General features: G+C 44.2%; 1 protein-coding gene across 2 annotated transcripts in view; it reads right to left on the bottom strand.

The window, feature by feature from the left end:
• LOC101659568 (ubiquinol-cytochrome-c reductase complex assembly factor 1) overlaps window positions 1–22740 on the bottom strand; it is a 123950-nt gene that overhangs the window by 5698 nt on the left and 95512 nt on the right. For both annotated transcript variants that reach the window (XM_045295554.1, XM_045295553.1), the window contains one exon: window positions 5093–5170. In XM_045295554.1, coding sequence (XP_045151489.1) covers window positions 5093–5170 — 78 coding nt within the window. The remainder of the gene's footprint in view (window positions 1–5092; window positions 5171–22740) is intronic.

Raw genomic sequence — 22740 nt, 5'->3', positions numbered from 1 at the left:
AATACAAAAAACGTGTCTTCGCAGGAACCCTGCAGAGCCATGGTGCTAAAGCTGGGGGTATTATAAACAGGCTAGCACAGCACAGGATCAGCTCACAATCTTACGGAGAGTGGGGTCAGAAATGGGGTCACTCAATAAGAGCTGGAAGGGGTCTAAAATGGCTATCTACTGCAATCCTTTCATTTTCTACAGAGGAAGATCAGGAGGGCCCCCAGAGAGTGACTTGCTGAGGTTAATGCATGGCTGGGGCTCAAGTCTGGTCAACTTTCCCTAGCCCAGGGCTCTCTCTGTGCTACCGTACACCACACCTGGTCCAGGCAATGTGGAAGTGGCCAAGAAGAGAAATAGCAGCAGCAGTGGTTCCGCGGCTGTCAACAAAGCATAGGCTGGGGGGTATTTTTGTGTGTGCTTGTTTTTCTCCTAGTAATTGACATGGGCATGGACTGAGCCTTCTTTCCTGGTCCAAGGGCACACACCTGCAAGGCAGCTGGCTTCTTTGGAGAAGAGAGCCAGATAGTTTGGCCTCGCTGTCATCCAAATCAGGACTAGCCATGGCCAGGCCAGCCCGGCCCAGCCCCTCTCCCTTTTCCTCCTTCCCCTTAAACCGAGGGTCAGGCCATTCAACAAGACTGCCATGGGCCACAGAGGACAATGCCCAGAGACTCTATATGTGTAATTCTGTCTCTCCATGAACACAGGAGACCTCTATTGGAAAGTCCAATCATTAAGCAGAAGCTAACTAACGCCAAAGGAGCCCTGGTGGCATAGTCGGTTATCCAGTCGGCTGTTAACCCCAAGGTCAGTAGTTTGAACCCACCAGCCACTCTGGGAGAAAGCTAAGGCTTTCTTCTCCCCAAAAAGTTAGTCTTGAAATCCATAGGGGCATTTCCACTCTGTCCTATGGGGTTGCCATGAGTCAGAATCAACTTAATGGTAGTAAGTTTGAGAGTTTGAACTAAAGGTTGGGGCCACATGCTAGAGCTATTTTCTAATCAGCCCTTTAGTGGAGCAAGGGCAATGGTCTTCTTTCTTGAGGCGAGGGTGAAGGAAGGAAAAGGCCCTGAGAAGTTCTCTGTCTGGGTGGCCAAGCTAGTGTACAGAAGCAGAGAAGGGCTGAATTGCTTCTCGGCCTTTTGGCTAAGATCAAGTGCAGAAAAAGGGTTGACTCAGAGTTGAAAGTCACAAGTCCTGGTTCTGCCACTTCTAAGCATGGTAGCAGTGGGCGATTTCACCACACTCAAATCTCAACTTTCTCACCTACTAAAAGAGATGAAGATATGGGTCCTACTCACAACATTCCTGAATTTGAAAAAAGACAATAACGTAAGGGCATTTTGCTAGGCATGAATATATTTGACGATAAAGATTAACTCTTGCAGGAAATTGTGGATGTAATTGGAAGGGAAGGGATAGTCAGACGCCCCACCCCCACCCCCCAAGTTCAAATCCCAGCTGCTTTGTCATTTAATGGCTATGTGAACTCTGAAAAGCCATTAACCTTCCCTTCACCTCAGTTTATATTCCAGAGTGCTGTTGTGAGAATTCAGAGATAATGGCTATAAAAGGGCTCTGTAAACAGTTAAGTCATTACAGAGACCTCGGATCACTTATGTGATGTCGCACGGTGGGTTGGCTCCAGGCCAGCTGCCAGGAAGGGTCCCATTCAGTGTGGGGTGCTGACGGTTTGGTGGAAAAACATTCCACCTGTTCCAAATGCCACTGATAAACACCCCTATGGTTCCACAGCTTCAGAGACTGTCCTGGCGCAAAGGCTGAGTCAGATAAAGCAGCTTCTTCCGGCAGATGGGGACAGGCGCCAAGGACAAGCTCAGGCACATCACCACTCCAAGCTATTTGCTAACACAACAGCCTGCCTGGGTCTGAAGAGCCCTGAGCACATGCTGGCGTGTTGTTGCTGGCAGCAACCCACATGTGCTATGTGGGAAGGGAGGGGAAGTGGGTGACACAGGAAGTGGGGAGAATGAGGGCAGGGGCTGGGGCATGCTGCACATGGCAGCTCCGGGTGGGTGAGATGGCTGGGAAGGGGCCAGTCCAACACCCCAAACTGCTGCACTCTCAGAAGAAGATGGGACTCAGATGAACCGTGGTAACAGTCTTACTGCTGCAGCTGGTCAGCTCCTTGACAAACCTGGCTCATAATGATTTTGTTCATCAGACATTATTATCTCCACTTAAAAGATAAGTAAACTGAAGCATCAAGGTTATCTAGCTAATTAGCAACAGAGCTAGGACCAGAATGCACTAGGAAGGTCAGAGAAAGGTCTCTATTTAGTCAGAACGCAGTGTCGGCACTGAGTGGGAGTGTGCTAAGACGACTGAGCATGTAAATGAACCCAACCGGAGTCTTCTGACCACCGTAATGCTACTGAGGCAGTGAAGACCAGTGAGCGCCCCCTGCAACTGTGGTGGGAGGAAAGAAAAAAGCCAAATACGAGGGTTACATAGCAAACTCTGCAAGCTAGTAGAGGGTCTGCTTGCGAACCATCACTACGCAAAGAAAGAATCCTTCAGGACATTAAGACTTGCGGTCTAGAATAGCTAGAGGAAGCTACCGGGAGTTTCCTGGCCCGGGAGAACTCTGGCTAGGGTTAGGAGTAGCAGGGTCTGCTGTGAGCACTCAATAAACACCTGTTACATAGGTGGGTGTGCAGATGGATCTTGAAATTCAGAGTAAAAAAACAAGAGTTCTAGAGAGGTCAGGGGAAGCTTTGTGGAGAAGTGGGTATTTAGGATGAGGAGGGCTTAAAGAGCTATAGAATATTTTAGATGAGAATAAAATTATTTCAAGGAGGTTTACAAGAAGACTAGGCCCTAAGGTACAAAACTGACGAGACTCAGCTACTACTCTCCACACTGCGTTGCCCAATAGAGCCTCAACAGGCACAGCCTTTCTGTGGGTGGCGAGGCTAAGGGCCAGCGCCACTTGGACCGAAGGCTTTCTGAGACAGGGCAGTGGGAGAGAAGCATGGGTGGGGCATGCCACAATGGGAAAGAGAACAGTCTACAGAGAGTCTGAAAGGCCACGAGGACTCTGGATCTGATGTAGCTGCAAACATGAAAGTTCCAAAATGGCCAGGATGGAGGCACCATCCAAGCCAGCTTCTACAGAAAGGTTGCTATGGAAAAATGCTGTCCAACAGAAGGCTCTGTGATGATGAAATTGTTCTACATTTGTACGGTCTGACACAGTCACCCTTAGCCACACAGGATGACTGAATGCCTGGAATGTAGCTAGTATCTCTGAGGAACAGAATTTTCAGTTTTCACAATAACGTTTAGATCTGTCACATGTGGCTCTTTATTGAAGAGCACAACGCCAGTCTTATCACTTAGAGTGTGGTCTGCGGACAGGCTGCACCCAAAGGACCAAAGCTTTTCAGTAACAGCAGGATTGTGCAGAGTCAGAATCCGCATGGTAAGGGATCTCCAGGTGAAACCCATGCACATTAAAAGAGGATGGCCTAGAATTACACATTAAAATCTCCTGGGAGAACTTGTCCAACTGCAAATGCCCACCTACACCAATTAATCACAACATTTGAGAAAGACCAAGTTATTAACAGATTTCCTAAAGCTTCTGCTCTTGAGAGTCACCTGGCGTACTTGTGAAAAGACCAGGCCCTGCTTCTACTGAACCGGCATTTTCAGCGAGGCGTTCCAGAGTTAGGCTCAAAGACATCCCTGGTAATGCTTATGGGCAGGTATGTTTGGGTGAAATGCTTGGGCTTAGGGGACTGGGATGAGGTACAAAGAAAACAGTGAAAATCCTTATTAACACTGATGAAAAGTCTACCAAGCTCCCCTGCAGTAAAAACCCAACTAAAGCTGAGAGGAAAAATGCTTCTTCAATCTTAACCCTCGGAAGACAGACTGCATCCAATCTAACAAGTGATGTGTACATTTAAGCAGCGTTTCTTAACACTCCCCTACCCCACAAAAAAAGAATGTTAAATTCATGGTGTACAGGGTAGTGTGCTATCTAAATTGATCTTTTATGATTGGGGATATCTAGTATATTGGGAATTAGGAGACCCCCCAACTTCTACTAGTCCTGTGTCCCTGGGCAAGTCATTTTTTAAGGAGAGTCTTTGGAGTTTTGGAGTGGGGCAAGTTCATTTCTTGGCTTTATCTTCAGACTGATCATTTCCTCTAGTCTGAACTCCAGCTCCTTGCTTTCATTCCTTTATGCTATTCTGCCCTTCCTCGTTCATCACCGATCACACATCAATACAAACACAACAGGCCCAGCCACCACACAGAGGGAAGCCTTAGCCTTGTGAGGGTGGCAGCAATACTGAGGCAGGTCAAGATGGAAGGGGCCTCCCAGGAGAGGGTGCTGGCACTCAATCTGGAGGTCACCACAAGAGGGCATAAAGGGACATGGCTTGTTCAAAAGGTAAGGAATAATGAGTCTCAGTGGAGTTTATTACAGTCTTTTAACTTTTCTGTGTTTGGAATTGTTTATAATGAAAGTTAAGAGAAAATACAGATGAGCTAGATCTAAATGTTCTGATGTGAAAGGCTGTCCAAGATAAAGTGTTAGGTTAAAAAAAGCAAGCTGCACAACATTGTGCATAGAGTAGCTACCATTTACACAAAGAAAATCCATACATTCATCCTGATGTACAAGTGCTTGTCAATGCACAGATGACATCTGGAAGGACCCCGATAAACCATCAGTTTTCTTCTTGGGCAGAAGTGGGGAGTGGGGTCTGTTTTCTGCTTCAACCACTTATGTACATTTTGTGTGTTCTTTTATAATTAAAGCAACCTCCAAAAGTGTCAAGCTTTGGCAGAATGCGCTGGGTGCCCCTGGGGCTGGCACAGGGACTGGTTTGCCCTTGCCCTGCTCCCCCCCTCACCCCTCCATCCAGCACCTGCTCTCGTGATTTGACCATATTGTCTAAGCACTGACTGGGCAAACTGCTGCACATTCATGCCAGTTGTGCAGCCAGCGAAGATAAGAAATAAACATGAAGCCATGATGGCAGGCAGTGACGATGGCGCCTGAAGCATCCCTTGGAGGTGCTCATCATCTGAAACTTTTGTAGGGGAAGGCCAATGATCTTACCTCATCATATCCCAAGATTGCAGCATAAAAACTATTTGTCATGAGGACCATGTTCTTCTTCAGGATATAGGGATTAACCTACCGAAACAAGATAGCAAAAACAAAAGTATGAGCCAAAGGACACAACTAGAAGGCGATTTACAGAACCAAGAGTTCAGAGAAGGACCTAACAAGTCAAATTGCCAGGACATGTCCGATTCTGTTTTTTGTCAAGATTCATTTTGTCAATTTGCCGGCTTATTTTAGGTTAGATCCCAAACTTCACAGTCACCGGGTTCAAACAACTGAGTCTCAACAAGGTGTCCTCCACCACTCAGCAGGATCTAACCCAGAGCAGGAGTTCCAATCGGCCAACTGATGACAAGGGCCCGAGTGCCACACATAGCATCTTCAATCCAATGACAACAGGGTGTTTGGGAAGGCTTGCTCTGAAACTTCATAGACACTGACAAATTTCTGTTGCCCCAACTTTCAGAATGGCAGGAGTAGAGTTCTTGATTGACAAGGTTCTTCTATCTGGATTAAAACTCTAGTGACCTGTTCGCTGCCTCCCCTTCACCTTTAGCTGAGGGATGCCAAGCTGTCATTGCTAGGGATGCCTTTCCGATATCATCACCCAGGCTGGATTAGATCATGAAATGGGCCCTTCCTGGAAGAGGGTGGAAGCTCCACTGGTGCAGACACACGATCTGCAGGCAACAGGTGAGGAACAGCTTCCTAAACTACTAGCCTCAGCTCCCCAGGACAGTCGGGCCAGGCCCAGCAGCCAAGAGAAAGGGATTTTGCCCGTGGACCCTTGCTGGCATTTGAGTCCCTCAATGAAGCTTTCGCTGCTTTAGCTTGCAGGTTCCCTGTGTCTCTGCTTGCCAGAAAGTCCTATATGGAGTCCTCTGCCCATGAGCCAGACACCAAACGAGAAAATCCTCCTAGACGATGTTGGACTGTTTGCTTACTAAACTCTTCTCCGCTCCACAATACTTTCCTTTCTAAAAAAGCCAGGCATACAGAACCACCACAAGGAGAAGGTTCTTTTTATATCAGTTACTCATATTTTCCCATTTATTTAAGCTATTAAAATTCATGCAGATATTTTATAAGCCATCAGGATTTGGTGACTGGTATTACTGAATGTTTAATAATAAACTAAACCGAAGAAATCAGAGGGTTAAATGATGACTGCAATTCCTGTAATGACTTAATTAAATTTTTATTGAGTACATAAACTATGACGTCATTTCTAGCCAACCCTGGGTCTGCTTTCCCGGCTGGTCACAAGGTGGGAGCACTCAATAGGAGGCTAGGCGAAATGAGCAGCAGGTCTCAGCTGAAATGGGAGGGGAGCAAGGCTCATGTAACACACTCAATAAATTATCCGTTCATTTTTAAACAAAGTCCATGAGTTATAATATATTTGCCATGCACTTTTTATGACATAATAAAAATGTTACCTTAAGGATTACTTAACACATACTACAAATGTTATAGCAGAGGCAAGCACAAGGGGCAACGAAAACAAACATGAGCAGGCCAGGGCCGGGTCTTGGAGTTTGTGTCCCAAGGGAAACAGCATACTATATGAAAAACCAAACCAAACCAGGGACCTGAGAGGGCAGAGCAGGACTGCTCCGCAGGGACTTCAAGGCTGTGAGTCTCCACAGAAGCAGGCTACCCTGTCTTTCTCCTGTGGAGTGGCCGGCCAGTTTGCAACCAAGACTTTAAGCACCCCATCACCAGGGTGCCTTCACACATTACAAAGAGAATACAAAACAAAGGGTTGGGGTGTTATCAACCCAAGAGCACAGGGGTGGGAATCAACAGATTAATGAATGAGAAACTCAGCAGGGAACCCAAGTAAAGCATTAATGAATCTTGCAAGGCACATTCTTCTTCAACATAGTATGTTCTAAGGAGTGAGGCCAGTTCATTGTCCTCTTTCCCTTTTTTGTTCTTGTTGCTCTTACAGACTTTTATGGGACTGAGAACTAGAGGAACCAGGAAATGTGGATATGGGGCTGCCCCAGGATCAAGTTTAAATAACTGGACAAGGCCCTTTGTGATCTGTTCTTGGTCATCTTTCCTCCCCCTCCCCAACTCCCCCCACTTTTCTCTCACCCTCCTGGCAGAGCAAGCTGGATGCAATTTCCACAAGTGTGCCTTGCTCTTTTGAATCTCTAAGCCACTTCACTACAGGGAGCCCTTCTCCTTTCTCTACCCGCGGGGAAGCTAAATGACATCCTCTACATGGCTCCCCTTGCCCCAGTCTGTATATGCCACAAAAGCAATTCAAGAAACGTCCCTAAATCCAGTATTTGTCAGGTACCAAAAGCTGTGTTAAGGCATCAGCCCATTTAAACCTTCCCTAAGACTTAGGCAGATATTATTACTATTATCACCACTTTATAGAAGAGGAAATTAATGTCTGAGAAGATCATATGGATGGGAAAGTAGGGTAAGATTAGAATACGCAGTGCAGCTCCAATACTTCCATTCCTAGGCTGACATCGATAATAACGTGGCGGTCCCTTCCTGTGCCCTACAACTCAATGACCGTAGAGGCAGCTCTAAGAATGTTGCTGGGTCTTGGGTAAACACACCTCAGAGATTTCCCATCCCAATGATAGCTAGAATGGGTCACCAGGACGGTCATGAATGGTTAGTAATGAAAACATCAGATGACCCTCCTGTAGCTAAGCCTCGCTGCGGGAAAAGCGGGGTGGTGTAATTATGAGGAGGGAGAGGAGAACCGACGAAAGCTGGTGTGGATGAAGAACTAATCAGCATGAAAGTTAAGAATAAGCATTTGGGATACTCTCTTGAGGCAAGGTTGCTGCCAGTAGCTTAGAATTAATTGGCATGAATGAATGGCAAAGGGTGGCTAGAGCTGCTGACTGGAGAATGAGAAACACACCATATTCACCAGAAGGCAGCTAGTCCTGGGAATATCAAACTGTGGCATCACTCTAATTCCCTCTCTATTCCTTCAATCTGCCACACAGACATCAAAGGAATAGAACAAGACAGTGCAAAGAATTGCACTGCAGGTAGTGCTAATGTCAGAACCATACGGTACAGTCATGGTGCAACCCGCAGGCAAGTGCACAGAGAACACCGGCCAGTCTGTCTAATGCTAACGTTAAGACATTAGCCCACGGTGGGATACTTACGTGAGATACTGACAGAGAGTGAGAGGAGATGGAAAGGCAGGGTAAAGATAAGTGTGTGCATATAACTCACTGACTGTATTATAGCTAAGAATCTCCTGAGGGTCTTTTAGCAATGACCACAAAATACAAACAAATAAAACTCTAACTATGTATGTGTGTGTTAGGCAAGGCCAGGGAAAATTGTGTTCATGCCAAGAAAGAAAAGGAAAAATAATAAAACATGAAAAGATGGGCAATTTAAATTTTTTCCACCTTTTTTAGTAGACAAAGTGACTGAGGAAAGCATGTCCCAGTTGTGATGACCTAGATTAGGATGAGATCATCCTCAAATCTCATTATACCAAATTATTTTAAAATGGCATCAGGTAAGGTTGCTATAAATAATAAATTAAATTCTTATTATTTATTTTGGAAATTCCAGTTTTGTGTGGAAATATGGAATTAAAAGATAGTGAAATTTCCCCACAAATCTTGTGAAGACCCCTTGTACAAAAGGAGACAAAGATAGAAACATGTTAAGTGAGTTACCCAAGAAAATTACGAGCTGACTCTTAAGTGGTAATGCCAGGACTTTAACCAGGTGGCCAGTCCCTAAATCAAGTGTCCTTTCTATACTACTTGATTCTGCTTCCAATTAAGTCATATGAGAAGTGGAGAATCACATCTGCACAATGCTCACATAGACAGTTTCTATATTTGGAAAATAGAAATGACTCTAAAATGGTTAGAAACAATATGAAAACAAGATGAGATTCAACAAACAGCTTGTACAGCTGCATGCCTAGGTCGACAGATGGATATATGGAATGAATGAATGCGTGCGTGAGTGAATAATGAATGAACGAACAAATAGGATGAAGGAAGAGTTTAACTAAAAAAATCTCACTGCCACCGAGTCAATACTGACTCACTGCAGCCTTGTGAGGAGGGGTCGACCTGCCCCTGTAAGTTTCTGAGACTATAAATGTTTTCGAGAGTAGCAGCTGATGGTTTCAAATTTCGGACCTTATAGCGCAAAACCACTACATCACCAGGACTCCCATAGGGTTGACTAGGTAGTAGCAATAAAGCCCCAGGGTAAATCTCTGATCGTGAGCTGAAGATTCAAAAGTGTGAAAAGGTAATAATTAATGTATGACAAGAAGAGCAATATACAAAGGCAGAAAAGCTTCCTTTCTTCTATCATTGTCAAGTCCAGAGTTCTGGTTTCAACAATCACACTTAAGAATGGATTTGGAGAAAAAAAAGAAAGTTCAGTGAAGGTCAGATTCTACTACGTGCTCACAACAGAATGGCATGGAGTCACAGGCCAGGACATTCCAGAGAACATGACCAAGAGAAATGGCCAGAGGCTGTCTCTTGGGTTGATCTAGTGGCTCCCTTCATCAGCCTCAAGGGGCTATGTGCTCTGATATTGTCCAAGGTAGACTTGGCTTTCTTATTTATTCTCCTGTCTCTGTACCCTTTCCTTAGGGGACCTGCTTTCCCCCAACCCCATGAGTTGGCAGACCCCTCACCAGAAAGTGGCAAACAGACCAACCTAGACCAATGGGTCTCTCAGTTCTGAAAGCAGAGCCATCTGAAGATAAGAAGCTGCTAAAGCAGAACCACCCGAAAGAGACTGTATTCAGGTTCCTGTTACTATGAAGGGCCATCAAAAAGTTCACAGCAAAATATGGAATTAAAAGACAACCGAATTAATTGTTCATGAACTTTTTGAAGCCCTCTTATAAGACCCTTGTGCTTCTATCTTTTCTTCCTAGTGGCTGTTGTTAAACTCTCCTTTTCATTTTGTGAGCCTTAGGAACCCTCCAATCAATTTCATGGTTTGTTTAAATTAGCTAGAGACTTAGCTTCCAGACTAAGATGGACGAGGTAGAAGGGCCTGGTGGACTACTTCCAAAAATCTCTGTGCTGCTTGCCATCAGGGGGTATACAATCATTTATCAATTCATTAACATGTCTCTATAATAATAATAGCAACAAGCATTTGCTGAATGCTTACACCAAGCTTCAGAAGCTGTGTTAAAAGTTTTACAATGTGATCTCTTCAATCATCACACAAAAAGGCGATGTTATTGTTCTCATTTTACATAAAAGGCATCACATTTTCTGTCAAGCTTTAAGTCTCTCCAAAACGTAGTGCTTTCTCTTTTACTAGTATTTAATACTTCCTCCCGGAACACGTAGAATAACTACCTTAATGTTCTGCCTACCGGGGCAGTCAGTGGTGGTTCAGCGGTAGAAGTCTTACCTTCTACGTGGGAAATGTCAGGGTTCAACTCCAACCAACTCACTTCACATACATATTGCTGTGATACTGAGCAGGTGTCAGCAAAGGCTCTAGACCAGTGGTTCTCAACCTGTGGGTCGCAACCCCTTTGGGGGAATCCAACAACCCTTTCATAGGGGTCACCCAAGACCATCAGAAAACATATTTCCGATGGTCTTAGGAACCAAGACACTGCACCTCTATCCACCTCCAGGCGGGTCCGCCCATATGCAGATACGCTCATATACGAGTACCCAGCACGATGACATCATCATGCCAACCCCATCACATACACCCCGGTGTATGTGACACAGGTGTATGTGACGGGGTTGGTGCCATAATGTACTTATGCGGACCAGTCACACGTGTAAAGAGCAGCTACTGTGTAGAAAGCAGCTGCTGTGTTGAAAGCAGCAGTATTGGAGGTAAAATGGCACTTCATGAATTATAATTACACATTGATTTTGTGATTAATCGCTATGCTTTAATTATGTTCAATGTGTAACAATGAAAATATATCCTGCATATCAGATATTTACATTAAGATTCATAAAGTAGCAAAATGACAGCTATGAAGTAGCAACAAAAATAATTCTACGGTTGAGCGTCACCACCACATGAGGAACTGTATTAAAGAGTCACGGCATGAGGAAGGTTGAGAACCACTGCTCTAGACTAAGATGGACTGGGAAGAAAGGTTTGGTGATCTATTTCCAAAATTGGCCAATTAAAGCCCTATGGATCAAAACATTGATCTGCAAACAACTGTGAGGATGGCACAAGACTGGGCAGTGTTCTGTTGTGCCTGGGTCACCATGAGCTGGGGGCTGACTCGATGCAGCTGTCAACAACAAGGATCTGTTTGTAGGCTTCCCTCCCATACACACAGCATTAAAATGTATACTCCTTGAGGATAACGAGAGCATAGTGCTCAGCACACACCTCGGAAGAAAGCATAAATACAGTATTTTCTGTCCGAGTAACCCATTATAGTATTCATGCTCATGCCTTTTACAAATTACACAGAAATTCTGAATACAAGGATTTGGGGCGAGGTTGGTTGAGTCAGTCTATGTCCAAGTTGCTGCCATCTTCAAGCACAGCTCCTTGCAGGCCTGAGAAGGCCCATGACCTTGTGGCCTGGCCTTGGAAACTCCACAACCCCCTCAAAGCAAACCCGCTTGCAGACCTCCTCTGTTTCCATCACTACTTTCTGATAGAGGTCTCTATTTGGAGTCACAATACGTACACAGAAGTCTAAAGTCAAAAGGAGAGCCTCCGAATGAACGGAGAAAGAAGGTTAGGATTGCCAGGGCAAGGGAAAAAGTGGGCCAGTGAGCTTCTTTCATTGGTCATTCGAGCAAGATGACAGCCAGCTAGCTCTTCGATGTGAACAGGTCAACCTTGAACAGACTTTAGACCCCTGCCTGCTCTGTGACAAGTACTAGTTGGAAAGGTAAGTAGGAAGCTTTCTAGGAAGTGTCTTTCTGCTTGTATTTCCAGGTTGAAGAACAGGCTTAAAGCTGCTAACAAGGGCTAGTGTACAAAGGTCAGGGTCAGGCTTTAGTTTTTGCTGTGAGATGGAAACATAAGAAAGCTGAAGCGTTGTTGTTAGGTGCCAACGAGTCCATTCCAAAACACTGTTTCATTTCTTAGTAGTCACTAATGACTAGTGTTAAGGAACTCTGGTGGTGAAATGGGCTATGCACTAAGCAGCTAAATTCAAGGTCAGTGGTTCGAACCCACTAGTCACTCTTCAGAAGAAACATGAAAGCTGTCCACTTTTGTAAAGATTTTAAGTCGCAGAAATCAAAAGGGCAGTTCTAAACTCTGTGCTATGGGGTTGCTATGAGTCAGAATCAACACAAGGGCAGTGAGGATTGGCTAATAATAAAGGTAAAACCAATTAGCCAGTGAAACACCTGAAGTATAAGCAAAAGATAATGCCAATGATAAATGGTTCATCTCAGACAGGTGCTTTCGTTTTATTAGACTTCTATATATTAAAGTTTCTCTTGTAATTTTTATCCCATTCTATTCAATATTGTCATGAAGTGATTTATGTTCCTTGCTAAATCAACAGCTCTCTGAGTATGGACTTCTAGATCGCCTTGTACAAATTTGGTAATATATACTGAGCCCTCTTTTCTTCTGGGGTAGTGGTATGTGCTAGAGGTAAAGATGAAGAAATGACCTCAGCAGTTTAATGTGAGATCAATTTAATCACAGCACACAAACCACCGTAACACTTAGCACGTGGTCTGTGTTCTCAAAAAGGCAATGGTGAGTTAGAGAGCTGGAAGGCTTCAGAGAAGAGGCGACATTTATTTTAATGGGTTAACAGGATTGTTGTTGTTGTTGTGGCTAGATGTTGGCTCCCCAGCAGAGCCGAAGGAAACACAGGCACCATCCACACAATTGTTATGCTTGGGCCCAGTGCTGCAGCCACTGTGCCCGTGCAGCTCATTGCCTTAAGGGCCTTCCTCTTTTCTGGCCCTCTACTCGACCAAGCCTTCTCCCAGGACTGGTCTCCCTGATGACAGCTCCAAAGCTGGTGAGACAATGTTAAAGTGCATCCGGGCTGTACGTCCTCCAAGGTCGATGTGTCTGTTCTTCTGGCAGTCCATGGTACTTTCCATGTTCTTCCCCAACATCAGAGTTCCTGTTCTTCTCCAGGTTTCACGTGCATGTGAGGCAAATGGAAACAGGGTTTGTCCTCCTCAAAGGGACACCTTGGCTCTTTATCTTGCACAAAGTTGCCCAGTGCAATGCACTGTTTTAGTTCTAGTCTGCTGCTTCCATGTTCATTGATTGTGAATATAAGTAAAATGAATCCCTTCAAAACAACAATCTTTTCTCCAGTTATCATGATATTGTCTATGGCCCAGTTGTGAGGATTTTGGTTTTCTTTAGACTTAAGTTGTAATCTACACTGTAGTCTTTGACCTTCATAAGTAAATGGTTCAAATTCAAGTCCTCTTAGCTTTCAGCAAGCAACAATCTGCAAATCACAAATTGTTAATGAGCCTTCCTCTAATCCTGATGCTGTTTGTTCACAATATAGATGAGGTATGGTGAAAAGATACAACCCTGACACAAAACTTCCCTGATTTTAAATCAAGCGGTATTCAAATGGCTAGCTCTTGGGCTGTGTACAGCACAATGAAACGTTTTGGGATTTCCATCCTGCAGTTTATCCACATTTAGTTATGATTCACACAGTTGAATGCCTTTGTATAGTAAGTAAAACACAAGTAACAGCTTTCTGATATTCTATTTTCAATCAAGATCTATCTGACACCAGCGATGATATCCCTTGTCCTATATTCTCTTCTAAATCCAGCTTGAATTTCTGGCAGCTCCCTGTTGATGTATTGCCGCATCTATTTTTACGTTATCCTCAACAAAATTGTACTTGCATGTGACATTATGATATTGTTTGATAATCCAACATTATATTGGGTCCCTTTTCTTTGGAATAGGCCAAAATATGGAACTCTTCCAGTTGGTTGAACAAGAGGCTGCCTTGTATTCTGTCAAACCCCGGAGCCCAGTTTTTTGCTAATGCCTTCAGTGCAGCTTGGACTTCTTCCTTTAATACAAACAGTTCTTTATCATATGCTAGCTCCTGATATGACTGAATGTAGATAAGTTCTTTTGATACACTGTGTATTTCTTCCATTCTTCGTCTTTAATATTTTGCCCATCGAATCCTTCGATATCACACTTTGAGTTCTGAACTCTGCACACACACACCCCCAAGCATATTTGCAGAGGAGAATTTTTCTAACAAAGGGCTCCTGGTAGGAAGAGGCAACAGAAAGAGTTGGAAAGGCAATTGGTGTTAGATTGTGAATGGCCCTGAGTGCCAGATGTTAGAAAGACAAAGTCTAGGCAGAGGAGTTGCATGGACATATTTATTATCCAAAAGTACTACCTCTAGCAGAAGTGCAGACTATACCCCTGGGGTAATAACCAGAGGAAGTCGCTGCAATAACTCGAGAGCATTGATAATGAATAGAATATTAATGATAACAGGAAGAAAGAGGAGGGAATGCTTCAATAGAGATTTCTATACTAAGCGCGACAGGATTTGATTATTAAGTGGACATGGAGAAAAAGTGAGACCATGACTTGCACATAATCAGCCCCCATTAAATGCCAGCGGAGGCAAGAACGCAACAGCTATAAGCAATTATCCACTGATGACTTTCTGACCCTGGAAGCACTAAGTGTAGACAACCAGTCTTGGAGAGTTTTAGCAATCACTGTGCCCTCAGTGTCTCCTATGTTGTGGTAATGGAAACTCTGACTTTGGTAAGATGTAATATGAGCAAGATGTGTATTTAGCTTGAGCCCGGCAGGCGTCCCCAGTGGGGCAGGGCTATGGCACACCAGGGCCTACGAGCCTGAGCTCCATTCCCAGGAATCTGTTCACTACATGCCCACAGATACCAATCCTCTGGGTCATCTGCGCTCTACCTGCAGCCACGAGGTCTGATTACTGTCAGCAGAAAGATGCTGACGTCCTAAGGTTTCTAGAAACATATGCAGGCTGCTAATTGCACCCTCGGCCTCCTGACTGAATTTATGAGTACAAAAAGCTTCAGGCACAACTTTTCTCTGTTAATGATTTTCTATTAAATTTAGGCAAACCAAGTACAGTGGAAAACTACAGGATACCTGCTCTCCATTAGTATTGGCCACCTCCTCAAATATGCAAGGGGGTACCCCCTACACCCGTAATTTCCCCCCCAAAGCTATGTATGTAATTTTTTTTTTATAAAACAACCTTATCACCTTCAAAGTACTCTCCATTACACTTAATACATTTGTCAAATCAACTCATCTGTGTGGATGGCTAATAGTATCTCCTTGGTATTTTTCTTCACCTCTTCTATGTCATCAAATCCCTGTCCTTTCATGTCCCTCTACCTTCACAGAAACAAAAAGAAGTCGCACGGAGAGAGGTTAGGTGAGTAAGGTGTGTGGAGCAAGAGAGGCATGCTGGGGTTTTTTTTTGCCAAAAACTGGCACACTGAGATGGCTGCATGAGCAGGTGCATTGTGGTAGCAAAACCAGTCCCCCGTCTGCCACAAATCAGGCCTTTTTTGTCACACGCTCTTACAGAAATCTTCTCAGAGCCTCTAAATAGAAAGCTTGATTAACAGTCTGACCAGGAAGAATGAACTCCAAATGTACTATGACCCTATATTTTCCTCTGTTCAGGAAGCTGATGGGTGTCCAGAACGAGGTTTATCAATTGGCATTTCACCTTTTTTGAAACAAGAAAATCACTCACACACTTGAGTTTTTCCCATAGCACTGTCCATGTAAGCAGTTTCAACATCACAACAGTTTCTACGGCATTTTCCCAAGCAGGAAAACAAAATCTCATAGCTGCACGCTGTTTACTTTTAAGTTGGCCATCACAAAAACAAAGTTCGAGCAAAACTGCTTTTATGAAAAAATGCACTGTGACCAGAGAAAACCTTCCCAGGTGATGCCACTGGGTGCAATAACTCAGAGCGAGTTGCTTGATGCTTGCCTAATTGGGGGTGGGTGTGGGTGGGAGAGGAGGGGGTGGGTGGGTGGGGAATGAGTACTACAAAAGCTCTACTCTGCCCAGTGCAATTCCAGTTGTTGTTTTTGCTACCCTCCTTGTATAGACATACAAGCTAAAGAGCTGATGTCTGTAAACGGATAATTAATAAGTTAGTGAGTGTTTAAGTAATGAATCTGTTCAAGGATAGCCTTGGCACTATAGAGGCAACAACGAGTTCATGGGCCCAGAATCCTATCCCATGCATCAAGTATAACACAGATCTCATGTTATACCTCCTAACAGAGGATCCAAAACCTAGACTCCTATTGCCTGAGGCCCCTGGCCCTTTCATTAAGCAGTCTGACCTTCTCCGTCTCTGCAGTACCAGGAGTGACACAGTAATGGGGAATGAAAGGAGCAGGGCCACCCTAATGCATGTAATCACACATTAACTCGTGACCCCAATGACCAAATGTAGCCCCAAACAGTAAAGCAAGCACTCTCTCATTGTTCTCAATGGGTCACAGAATGCTTCTCTCACCACCATCTCCTTACTACTCACTGTTCAGAATGACAGCACTTCTAAGATACCCTATGGTAATCCATGAAGGCACAGTTCTCTGCTGCAGAGACAAAGCTTCAGCGAAGCCAAGTGACTTAACTAACATCACTCAGCTAGCAAATAGGTAAGATGTTCTTAGAGACTAGGTCTTCTGGCTCCTAGTTACGCACTCATTTAAGATTCAAGCAGAACGTGAATAAATCACGAAGGAATAAATACTGTATGAGACCACTTCTATAAGGAAAAAACCAAGACAAAGATTTGCATTCCAAAGGGTACAGACTTTGGAGGTTACCAAATTGGGGAAAGGGGTGTGTGGGGGGAGAGAAGATGAAGCAAGAGAGCATGAGGTCCGTAAGAGGGAACAGAGGTATCAGGGGAGGAGGGAAGGGGCGGGAGGCGGTTTGATGAGTGATTTGAAGTATTAAGTGCAGAGTTGATGGCCTGAAATGTAACTCCCCACCTAATTCACAATTTTAATAATCATTAAGAAAAACCCCAAACCTCAAGCAGAATTGCTACTCAGTGCAGAGCTGTAGAGGCATCCTGGGAACAGCTGAGCTTGGATGCTGGGTAAGAGCAATACACTCACGGCCACGGTCACTCCTACTGAGTGGTGGTGAGGTCTAGGAAAACTTACCAAGAAAATATTATTCAGAATATGCTTTATCCATATACCCAGCAAAGACTGCTCAATGTAGCCATCTACTCGTCCTCACTCACTATCTTACTATTTGGCATTTTGCACTTCTGACAATAGTCAAGATCTACTACGTGACTATTTTGCGCATTTAAAGTTTATTTCTGGCAGCAACAAGTGCCAAGGTATAAGACAAGACTAACACTGGCTATCTGGTGAAGACTATATGTCAACTTAGCCAGGCCAAGCTGTGCAGTGGTTTAGCAGTTATGTAATGATGCAAATTGGAAGTTATGTAGTCATCTTCTATTTTTGTATAATGACCTGGTTTGGGGGACCTGACTGTCAATAAGTAAGGAGTGGGTGTATTGATTCTAAAAAGGAGTTTTACTTCTTTCTGGTATTTACCTTGGCGCTTCCTACAATGTGACAAAACTGCTTTTTAAAGTAAAAAGTATCTCCTGGCACTGGCTCTATGCTGGGCCCATAAGAGATTACTTGAGGCTAGCACACGATCATAGCACTGAAGGACTTTGTTATAACAGTATTGGTAAAATAAGACACAAATGTCAGCCTGGGGTGCTTAGAGAAGGGTGTGAACATGAGCAGGCAGGGACTGAAAGAAAAGTTCTGCAAGCAGAAAAGATACCAGATGATGGTGAATTAAAGAGAGCCTGGGCTGTAAAAAATTTTAAAACAAAACAAAAAGAGCCTGGGGGTGGTTAAGGGATATTGCTTGCATTGAGTAGGTACTGGGGACTCATGGTGGCTTTTGGGGGATCTTACCCATTTACTAGCTGAGTGATGTTAGTTAAGTAATTTGACTTAAGTAGAAGGAGAAAGATGTGGGTTTCTCTCCCATAAGCAGTTGTCTTAGGAACCCAAGGGACAATTCTATCCTGTCTTACAGGGTGACGATGAGTCAGAATCGACTCGAGGGCAGTGAGTTAGGCAGGCTGCTGAAATGATTTACAGAACGGCTGTGGGACAGAGAGAGCTGAGAGAAAGGAAGCTGAGTTAAGCAGGGGACAGGAACTTTGGGTGACAGGTCACAACTGGATCACAGAGTCAGGAAGACAGCTGAAGCCCTGCCAGTGACGGTGCCACAGAAGGGCTCCTTTTACCGCCTTCCCTCCTCTAAGGACTTGTTATTGTGGTCAGGTGCTTCTGAGCCAATTCTCACTCATCGTGAGCCTTTGCACAACAGAACAAAACACTGCCTGCCCCTGCACCATCCTCACAAGCACTGCCATGTTTGTATATCCTGTTGCACACAGTGTCAAGTCATCTCCTTGACAGGCATGGCATATTTACTGCAAACATCACTGACACACAGGAAAGGCCAGCTATACAGACAATAGTTGATATAAAGTAAGAAGTCCCTCCTTTTCCAATTGAGGTAGTGCGCCCAGCATTTTAAGGAAGCAAGAGGAGACAGGAGGGTTACAGCTGCCTCACCAGTGGATCCAGAAATACTCACAGCCCATCTATGACAGCTGCCATACACGTCTGGCTCTCCTGTGTCCTGAGTCTGACCTCCCTAGCTTCCAGAACTTTTTCATTTGTCAGCCAGACCTGGGCTGAGCTACTTCCCTCTGGTCGTGCCCCAGTGCAAGGCTAAACCCTAAGGAGAAGAGGGCAGACAGCTGCCTACTTTGGGGAGTGAGGGGCATCATCAATCTTGCCCCACCTCATGAGCTCTTCAAAGTGCTGGTGTGTTTTACTATTGAATGATTTCTTTTTCTGAAGGCACTGTTTATCAAAACATGTAAACTTACATATTAGCATCCATGAACGATTTAGCATGAATTATGGGCATCCCTCATGTTATTGGGTTTCACAGATACTGCATGTTTTACAAATTGAAGGCCTGTGACAACTCTATGTTGAACAGGTCTATCAGCACCATCTTTCCAATAACACGTACCCACCTCATATCTCTGTGTCACTTTGGTAGTTCTCATGATATTGCAAACTTTTTCATCATGCTCTTGAATATTTAACTGGCTACAGTTTGGTATAAACACCACTTTTATATACACTGAGAAACAAACATAGGCATGTGACTCGCTTTACTGCCGCATTTTATTGCAGTGGTCTGGACCTGAACCCACACTATCTCTGAAGTATGCCTGTAGCTTGGTCGCAGTAGAGAACTGATGCTAAGGAAAAAGTTAGGAACAGACCCACGCATCTACCGTTGGACATCTGATGGTGGCCTCCTATGTGCTAAGCATGGTGTTGATACGAGAACACTGACTTAAGGGAACAGGCTCAAGAAAGGTCTCAGACAGGAAGCTTTTCCCTGGAAGACAAGATAGAGGGTGTGTGGCAGTTCTGGGGAACAGCAAAGGTGAGGGTACAGTTTAGTAACTAGAACAATAGCATGAATCTAAGAAGTGAGTTTTCATCTCTGTTCTGCCACTAATCTGTGACACTGGACAGTCATTTTCCTTCCAGGGCTGTGTCCTCCTTTGAAAAGGGTTGAATTAAGATAATTTTTGTAGCTATCAAGCTTGTAGGGGATCATCAGCCCCTAGTGATCATGAGAGAAATGGCATAAAATCTCTAAAACACTGACTGCTTTGCAATTGTAATCATTGATGGCTTTTGGCCATCATGCAGAGCAGTCTGGACTTCCCTTACATCGTTTCTGAGGGTTGTCCCCAAATAGGATCCGGCGAACATATATTCCAAACCACTGCTTCAGAACCCTAGCATATGCTGAATCTCACATTTCCCCTGAAACACTCGGGTACTCTCCTGGGGCCTCTGGGCTACAGACATTATGGGTGAGCCTGGTTTGGGAGACAGGCAAGTGATCTGGCAAAGTGCTGTTCATTCTACTCTTTTTGTTTAAAGTTTCTATTGTGAATGAGTTGGGGGGGGGTTAATTTCAGATTACCAAATTTGCACTTAACAATTTAATTATCAAACCTCCCAGAAGATTGCCCTGCCACCTCCCCACTTTTCTTTTCTCTTTTCCTTCTTATAGAATACTATCTTCCCTTTTTCAGCTTCCCCTGGTAATCATACAAATCTGTTTCTTTTGGAATGAATATCTTTGTCTTGGATTTTCCTTTGTAACAGCAGGCTCATACAGTATTTGTCTTTCTGATTGATTGATTGATTTCACTCAGCATAATGTTCTCCAAGTCCATCCATGCCATGAAGTGCTTCACAGTTTCATTACTGTTCTTCAGCGATGCCTCGTATCCCATTGTGTTTGTACCAAAGTGTATTTACTCATTCTTCCACTGTTGGGCATATAGGGTGTTTCCAGTGTCTTGCTATTGTAAATAGTGCTCCAATGATCACAGGTGTGCATGTATCTCTTCCTGCTATGCCTCTTAGGGTAGGTTCTTTAGGGTACATGCCCAGAAGAGAAACTTCTGGGCCATCTGGTGTTTCTCTTCTGTTGTTTGAAGAAGTGCCGTCCTGCTTTCCCCAGTGATTGCATATTCATAAAGTGCCACAGGCAGTATGTGCGAGTTCCAATCACTCCGCACCTTCTCTAGCATTTTTAAAAAACTTCGTCATCAGTGCTGGTATAAGGTGGTAGCCCATCATTGCTTTGATCTGCATCTCTCAGATGGCTAGGGATCATGAGCATTTCTTCATGTTTGTTTCGGCGACGTAGGTGTCTTCTTTCATGAATTGAATGCTCTTCATGCTTACAAATTCTACCCTGGCTTGGAAAATTCTCATCTTAAAGACTGTTTCTAAGCTGAAAGGGCCTGAAAAATAACTTGCTCCAGGCCCTGCCTCGGAGTCTACTGGCAAATGATGGAATCAGCTGAATTCCCTAATCACCTGGGCTCTAAGACAAGTAAGTGGTTTCTCAGCTCACCCATCCTCTCTTTCCCCTGGAGGGATGCTCTTCTTTGGCAGGCCACTCACCTTAGAACCTTTATAAAGCACAGCAGACTATAAACACCTGTCTTTCAAAGAGAAGAGGTATACAGCCATAAATACGTATACTCAAAACGCTGAGGACAACAGAGTTCATTTAAAATCTGAAGAATCTTAGTAAAAGGGAAAGCAGGATGAACAAAGTAGCGTAGGAGACATTTAAAAGGTCACCAAGTGTCTAATAGGAACCATCTCCCACTCTCTTTCTAACTATTCACAAACCACAAGCCTGTCGAGTCCTAACCCCGCAATGAACTACCCGGAGCCCAGAGAAGGGGCAACATACACAGTTTACACCTTTTATTATTCTGATAGAAATGTCTCTCCTGGGAGCAAAAAGGGGTCAAAAGTCCACAACCAAAAATATATCTTTATAAGTCATGAGCAAAGAAGCATTAAAGTAGACAGTTATTAAAAAAAAAAAAAAGGCACAGTGAACAGAGCAGAGTAGGAGGTGTTAGAAAACTCACTCCAAGTAATTTATTCACTGGGAACCACAAAGGTCTTTCCCCAGAACAGCAAAAACACCATTAATTTCCCCAGTACCTTCTTTTCAAAGGACTCCAAACACGTCACACATATCGCTTTAAATTTCTCAAATAAGGTTCCCAAATAAGAAGGGGCAATTATTTCCCCAGGTACAGATGGAGAAAGGAAAGCATCTTCGCTCACCCTGCTCTGCCCAAGGCAGCCTAACAGATCTAGTCACACTGACTGAGCACCTGCTATGGGCACAGCCTGTGCCAGGCACACCAGGAGCTACCAGGATCAGGGCAACAACCTTGATCCTCCCAAAAATCAGATTTAGGGTCGAGTCAGATGGGTAAATAAATCCTTACAAGACAAGGCAGCCTATGCTACATGCTGTTAAAACAGAAGAATAAATGTACTTTCCCACATTTCCATTTATCAAGGGCCTAATGTCAGCCAAGCACTGTGCTAAATCTTTACTAGCAGCACACAGGTATAACTATTTTTATAGAGAAAAGAATGGAGACAGCAGGAAGGAAAACGACTGGCCCAGGATCTCCAGGCCACCTTAGCGCAGCAAAAAGACTGAAACTCAAGTCTCTCTGGCTTCAGAGAAACTGGCCTTTGATTTTTTTTTTTAATTTTCCAAGTGCCCACACCTCTTACGAGTAGAGCAGCAGACAAACAAGAGGCCCTCACTAGATTTGTGTGAAATGGCCTGTTTCTGTGGTCCAGAATTGCATATGCAAATACTGATCTGGATTCATCATTATAAGGATTGTTTCTGTAGGTCAAGATGTCTAAAACAAGCATTTCTTCAAAATGTGAACAAAGCTCGTCAGGGCAAAGAAGGGCTGAAAGAAAGGTCGTGAGCACCTCTTGTTCCAGAAGGGGCAGGGCAGAAGGTCCACAGCCTAAAGGTGCAGGGCATGATACACATGCCAGCAGAGCATCCTTTGCTCAGAGCCAGAAAGAGAGCCCTCTGCTGGAGATCTCTGGAGATGGGCATGGTTTAAAGACAGCTCTGCAGAGCTCATCTGGTAAGCTTAAGCTCCGCCTCTTTTGCTAAGGTTCCATTGTGG

This window comes from Echinops telfairi, unplaced genomic scaffold, assembly GCF_000313985.2.
Source record: "Echinops telfairi isolate 266 unplaced genomic scaffold, ASM31398v2 ScPeMD7_5592;HRSCAF=6446, whole genome shotgun sequence".
Classification (NCBI taxonomy): Eukaryota; Metazoa; Chordata; class Mammalia; order Afrosoricida; family Tenrecidae; genus Echinops; species Echinops telfairi.
Note: the sequence above shows the minus strand (reverse complement) of the source record. Positions and strands in the feature narration are given on the sequence as shown.